The sequence below is a fragment of the Sinocyclocheilus anshuiensis genome, unplaced genomic scaffold (genome assembly GCF_001515605.1).
Source record: "Sinocyclocheilus anshuiensis isolate Anshui unplaced genomic scaffold, SAMN03320099.WGS_v1.1 scaffold2020, whole genome shotgun sequence".
NCBI classification, from domain to species: Eukaryota; Metazoa; Chordata; class Actinopteri; order Cypriniformes; family Cyprinidae; genus Sinocyclocheilus; species Sinocyclocheilus anshuiensis.
In genome coordinates this window covers 301580-308944 of record NW_015557276.1, presented here as the reverse complement: position 1 = coordinate 308944, position 7365 = coordinate 301580, and the positions used below count along the sequence as shown (strand labels likewise).

General features: G+C 36.3%; 1 protein-coding gene across 2 annotated transcripts in view; it reads right to left on the bottom strand.

Annotated features, from left to right (window-relative positions):
- Positions 1–596: 596 nt before the first annotated feature.
- The window catches only part of tsc22d2 (TSC22 domain family 2), a 31744-nt gene continuing 24975 nt past the window's right edge, over positions 597–7365 (bottom strand). For both annotated transcript variants that reach the window (XM_016474474.1, XM_016474473.1), the window contains 2 exons: positions 3905–3956; positions 597–2291 (listed from right to left, as the gene is read on the bottom strand). In XM_016474474.1, the coding sequence (XP_016329960.1) occupies positions 2031–2291; positions 3905–3956 (313 nt within the window). In that variant the 3' untranslated portion in view covers positions 597–2030. The remainder of the gene's footprint in view (positions 2292–3904; positions 3957–7365) is intronic.

Genomic DNA, 7365 nt, shown 5'->3' with positions numbered 1-7365 from the left:
ACCAGCAAAGGACCATCTTAAACCAGCATCCCAGCGTCAAAACATACCTAACCAGCATATGCTGGTTTTTTCAACAGGGTTGGCACTGTTTTTGAACTGAATGAATCAACACTGAACTGATTTGAGCTGAATAATGGCTCGGTTATATTCTGTAGAGCTGCTTTACAGCCGAGTCGAGTTCAGTTCGCTTCATAACTGATGAACTTTGCAACATTCACACTGTTGTTGAGCCTTATTGAACCTTAGGGATATTAACCATGGTTTTATTGTAGTAAAAGTGTAGTGACCGTGTTTTTTTTGGCGCATTGATTACCATTTGTTTTACTATAAATACCATGGTTAAACTATGGTTAGTGTAGCAAGAGCATGGTTAATTTGTGGTTATAACTATAGTATTTTATTTATGGTAAAAAAAATTTTTTCGTAAAGGTAATGACACTATTGTCTTATTAGAGTCTATAGTATGTCCACATTTAAGTAGCCAAGTGTGCTTGTAACTCATCTTTAAAAAGTTAGTAATTCATGTCAGTTAATATATACAGTACTATATGTTTGTTGTGTGAGTTATGCACAATAATATAGCAACACATTTAAAATGCTTTAGTTCTCGATGGAACAGCAATTTATTTCCAACAGAAAACTAAACTTTTTCAAAACAGCACATTACAAGGGTATTTTTAAGATATTCTCAAAGGCTCAGTGATCAAGTACAATGCATCGCATTTTGCTTGTATACTACATTTCCTTCAACAAAAAAAAAGAAGAAAAACAAGCAAACCTAAAAAGCTCAGACTGATGTACAGTGATTGTACGATATTTCTGTTTGGCTCAAACTGGGCAAAAAATAAACCAGATCGCTGCATCTATAGTACAAGAGGCACAAAAGACACTGAAAACAGAGGACATGCCCTATACATAAATGACATCTGTGAACACTTTTGCGGCTTTGATTTCATTACGATGATTATTTGATTATTCTTTGAAAGTAATCAGTGTGAACTACACCTGGAAATATAAATCGGCATTTATTTTGTACATTTTCTGCAATGAAATAAACATTTGTCTGTATATCACGTTTTTTAACACCATGCAAACCATTTTTTACGTTACTGGGTTTTTAACTCCAAAAATCACCCTTCACCATCCACAATCAAACATTGTTCACAGACTGCTTAAATTATGACGAATAAAAAACATGAGGTAAGAAAATAGTCATGATAGATCATGCAGCACAAGCTAATCAGACACAAAAGGTGACGAAGTAAAAAAAAAAAAAAAGCGCGAGCAAACAAACAAGAAAATGTGCGTTACAAAACAAATACAGCTTTTCTTCTTTGGTTACAAATATGTCGTACAAACTCATTCACAGCTCCTAAAATACAAAATGTATCAGAATTGGAAATCAGAATTTAAGTACTTAGGGAAAGTATAGCAAGTATACTTAATTAAATCCGAAAGGAAAATACTTGATAACTGCTGCTCACCTGTACAACATACTTTAATACTTTACAATCTATACACATGTACATTCAACCCCGAACCAACTCAACTATACAGGACTGTGTATCAGCAATGCTGTTGAATCACTTTTAGTGTTGGAACTGTGCCATGGGGACATTATTGCCTTGATAAACAAGTATCTTACATTTCAGAAACCTAAAGAACAGTTCTTATATATATATATATATATATATATAATAGATCTCTGTTACATTGTTCATTTACATTATGAAAATAGCAGCCCTCTAATAATTATATGCAAACAGTAAAACTAAAGAGGCTCTCCCAAGCTTTCCACGGTGTTTGGCTTCGCCTGAGACTCTGAAAGCGACAGACAAGCTTCCTGCTAAATCTACTGAACTCTTTCGCCTGCGCCTGCCAGCAGCCCATACCCACATAAAGCCAAGTCTGCTTCTCCCAAAATGATTGTCTAATACTGGGAAAGCCAAGCAGCGCGTATAACGAAGCATGGCTCTCCGCAAGTGGCAAACCAAAACCTCCTTTGCAGATTGTCATTTTTTTGTTGTTGTTCACGCTGTGGACACGTTGGGTTGCGGGGGCAAGGCCACGAGTTTGCTTCCTTCCTGTAGGATGGCGTTGACCGCCGTCTGTTGGGGTGAAGTGCTGCCGAGGTTGTTGAGCTGGGTCAGCTGCTCAGTGTTGGCCAGAGATTTTAATACTGCGTTCTCCCTCTCCAGAAGCGAGTTCCTCTCATAGAGCTCCTTGATCTGCTCCTTCAAGACCTCCACTTCCTCGCGCACGGCGTACATTAAATGGCTTTTCACAAGATCCTGAGGAGGAGAGCACAACGGTGGTCAGTCAAAGTTTTTTTATGGCGAGGAAAATTTATAGTGAATTATATCAGACGCATTTTTGCTTAAAACTCTACAATTATATTTGGCTTATCTTACCAGCACGATCTAATAGGGCTGGGTAAAAAATATAGATATCTCGATATTAATCGATTCGCATTTTTACGGAACGATATCGATTCTTAAATCCCAAGAGTCGATTAGTCTAGCCTGTTTTCAGTTAATGGACGGAACGTTGAAGCACACTTCCCATCCAATAAATCTCAATAAGCATTGTGCTTTGGTGCTTTTAATATGAAACAATGTCTCAGATTTCAAATTCTGTCCATTTCAACAGCCACCATTATGTTTATATTAAAAAAACGAATTGAAGTAGAAATATTATTATGTAATTGTAACTTTATTATTTGAAAAACTTAAATTTTAACCTTCAATGTTATAGTAATGTAGTACACACTGACTCTCGTGTATATTTTACAGCATTAGTTGAGAGATTTTTTTTCCTTGAGAAAATTTGGCATGTACTGTACCTGATATATAGCATATCCAAAATAATCAATATTGGATCGAATCGAAAGCTTGTGAATGAGAATCGAATCGTGAAATTTGTGTCAAAACCCAGCCCTACTATCTAATAAAACATGTTTCAGGGATAAAGCATTTTGACAAAAACAATATGTTGGTGGATCTTCTAATAATAAAAACTAAAATTCGCAAATCAATCTGGTTCCATCAACTTGAAAAATGTTTCTATAAAACTTTATCTCCCAACATTGGGATTGATTACATTGAGTTTGTTATTAGAAATGCACTCTTTATATGTATTCTGCCTTTATATGGATTTAAAAAATGTTTAATTTAATGACTCCAAAAATGTCATGTGGTATAACAATCAAGCAAATAAATAAATGGATAGTAAAAGGTTTTACACATCTTAATCATTATTATTAGGTTTTCAAAAAGTATTGTTTACAAATATCATGAATTATTAATTTATAAATACCATTATATTGTGGTGGAGTCACACCATATTCAATTTTACAACTGAAAAATATCCTTCCCGTGTCATAAAATGACTGATTTTGCAGGCAAAAAGTTTAGTTTTTTTTTATAGTAATAAACTACTTAAGGTTTTCTTTTCAATAATGTTTTATTTAGACACTTGCATAGTTATTTATTTTAATGCCTTGTCAGCATCTAAGGCTATCATCATGGCAAAAACTGAGTTGGGATGATTCAAGAGAGTTACATAAACACAAAATAAAAACCAAGCAAACACAAAAAATACAGCAGTTAAAATTATACAAGATTTTTTTTAATTAACATATGATAAAAATTCTAAAATCTTTTCTGGTAAAATCTTACTAAACAAGTCCCTGAGTGAGCGTACTTCTAAAATAAAATGTTCTACTTGCATTAAAACCGGGACATTCCAATAAAATATGTTTAATGGAAAGGGGCGGTCTTGCAGAACATGCATAAGACAATTGCATAACCTTAATGGTTCTTTCCTTTATGTCCCAAGTAAAATATCTAAATTATTTTAAATTCAGAATTTTTGTTTTTTTTAAAGAAACCATTAAAATACTCACCATAGCTTGCTCTATTTTGTTATCAATGGCCACAACACTGGCGCCAGAGGCACTGCAGAAAGAAAACAAAGACGACGCTTAAAAAAAAAGAGTTTACACTGAGATCTCTTCTAAGGAATATGCAAGTCCTGTCAAGCACCTTACATAATCTCGGCTGAATCACACTTCCAGCTATCAGTGTGCAATACTTCACAATGGTGAATTTAGATGACATTTCCTTGTTATGCTTATCAGCACATATCATGTAAAATCATACACGTGTTGAGAGCTCCGAGATTAGAAATGAGGCATGCACATACTCCACTTTCAAAACAACCTGTCAACCATGGGCATCGCTAGGCCATTTTTAGGGCTCAGTGCGAGAAACAGAGGACAAAGTGTGTGTTTATCGATATACTGTTATAATATATGCATCTGTGCAGTTCTTTGTCATAAATCCAGTTTACAAAATATCATGGGAGAGCAATAATCGGTTGGTTCCCCATCTACTGTAAAGTTTTCGCTGCGTTCACCCCTCATCACACCACAGCTGTTTCCTCCAGCGAAAATGAAGCATATGAACGCATACTTTATAAAACGATCATGTTGCTATTTTCATTTGAAAATTTAACTTTCAATATAATACATATTCCAATGCATGTGGCAAAGAGGTTTGCATAGGCCTACTTGAGATAAGGAATACTAGAAATGCAAATAATAAAATGTTGTGTTTGTAGCCTACAGTAAACAGGTTGTGTGTGTGAGATCATGAAGACTTGAATTTGGCTTATTCAGTACTCAAATGTTATACCTATCCATGCAATACAGTGGAATACTGCAATAAGTTTAGTATACAACTATTACTCAAACATTTTTTATTTTATATATATATAAAAAGAAAAAAACAATTATTAGGTTATTATTATTATTATACCCTCACTGAGGCTGAGCCCCCCTAAATGAAAATCCTAGACTCGCCCCTGCTGTCAACATCACAATCCATTACGCATTAGGAAATATATTCAGAACTTATGCATAAATAATTAAGTTATGAAGGTATAATACTATTGCAAAATACAAACGTTTAAAACAAAACTACTAACAGACAGAGCTAAATATCAAGTGCATTTATCCATTATTAACAAAAACAGAAGAAAAAAGTAAACTTCTTTAATAGGCTACTGTTAGTGGCCGTTCACACCGAACGCGTTCTCGCTCACCATCAATGAAAACGCGCGTCGGGACGCATTTTGTGCCACGAACGCTGCGTTTTTAGGGCAAGTTAAACAGTACATCTTTTTTTTAAACGCCTCGAGTTAAGTTTTACGGCTCGTTGCGCAATAACGCGGCTTAGATTTCTAGCGTACGATTAAAACAACCGAGGCTTTAACGCAAACTAATCATAAATAATAAACACCTTGCATGCTGAAGTGTTTTAGTATAAACGCAACCTGTAAAGTACACTACAAGTGTTTAGATGTATTCGTGTTCATTCGCGCTACTGAGACGCTGCGTACGTGACATGCATGTCTTTGCAAGCTCATTTCGCAATACAACCCCACATTCATTCACAAATCTAATATCACATAAACCCACATTTAGCACAACTGTGTTTACAACACAGATCATAACGGAGAAAACTGAGAAATGCAGCGTCTTTTCAGAAAAGCCTCCCTAAGCACAAGCACATCAGGCGACAAGGCGACAAAGCAACAACTCGAGTTAATAAAAAGCATCGCGTTGTAATCCTGCTGTAAATGTATAACGTTTACCTGCATCGTGCTCTGTATAATAACCTCCCAGAGTGTGTAGGAGAGGATCCAGGGGAGTACGGCAGGCAATAACTCATCTTGCAGCGCATGTTTGTAATCGGTGCGTCTCACATACAGTAGTAAAGGCGCTCTTCAGGATTTAAGGGATCTGCGCTCTCGCAGGGGGCGTGGCCGTGAGTGACGCATGCGCAACACGATCATCCGCGCTGGCGTTTCTATCCTACTTGTGCTTCCTCGTTTTGAATTGGGAGAGTTGAATTGGGAGAGTTGAATTGGGAGAGTGGCGAGCTTTCAATGCATTCAAAGTGAACATTTTACAGTAGGAAATAGTCATGAAGATTTAGAAAATATATTATTTGACTAGTTGGGAGTGATTTCTGAAGGATCATGTGACACTGAAGACTGGAGTAATGATGCTCGAAATCCAGCTTTGCCATAACAGGCATAAATTATATCTTAAAATATATAGAAAACCTTTATTTTAAATTAGTAATACTCACAATATTACTGTTTTACTATATTTCTGAACAAACAAATGCAGCCTTGGTTAGCATGAGAGACTTCGTAATAAAAAAAAAAAGTTTAAAAATTCGTAATTATTCCAAACGTTTGACTGGTTGTGTAGGCTATTTATATTAAATACATATTGTTCACAAAGGAAAGGCCGATCTGATTTGACTAATTATATAAATGGTTAACATGCACAAGGTCGATGACCGTAAAGAGTCACCAGCCTCCAATTTAATTTTGGGTACTCAGTGGTCACAAAAACAAACTAAAGGCTTTTTTTCTGGGATACATGTGCTTTCTAGATCTTATGCTGTGTCGCCTCATCCTCACAAGGGACTGGGAACCAGACCGCAGGCACGTCAAACAAACGTGTACATGCAAACCGGCACATGCCGCCACAGAGCACAGGTGTCTCCCAAACCGCATCAGGTGTCTTTCGATTTCACAATCTGCACAACTAACGCACTCCTCCGGGCAGTAAACAAAATCTGAAAAGAAAAAGTGCTGTCAAACTGAACAGACGTATCCTAGATTACAAGAATCTTCCATTAAATGGATGGTTATCAGATGCATTCATCTGTAAATCCTAACTTCATGAATGTATTAGCGTAAAAAAGCAGTTCCTTCTGCATTGCTCTTACACTGATTCAGATGTTGTCAGTATAAAGAGCCTCTTAAAGGGTTAGTTCACCCAAAAATGAAAATTAGCCCATAAATTACCCTCAAGTCATCCTAGGTGTATATTGACTTTCTTCTTTCAGAAGAATCCAGTCGGAGTTATATTAAAAATGGTCTTTGATCTTTCAAGCTGTTTAATGCCAGTGCTTCAGTCCAAAAGAAGTTAAATAAAAAGTGCCCATCCATTAAAATAAAGTGTCTCACACGGCTCCGGGGGCTGAACAAAGGCCTCCTGTAGCGAATCGATGCGTTTTTGTAAGAAAAATATCCATATTCAAAACGTAATAATCACTTTAATGTAGCTTGCGCTCACTGTTGTACACAGAAGCAGCTCCGGGGGAATGACGTATGAGGTCAGCGTTGCGCATGCGCCGGTGAGTCTCATGAAAACCAACGTTTGTTTACAGGAGCAAAGGAAGCAAAGTTTCTTTACTTTAGCAAAAGAAAACCAGTCTCCTCTTGGCTTATATCGAAATCCTCCGACATTCTTCTTTACAAATCCTCGTTTTGTACTTCTAATTC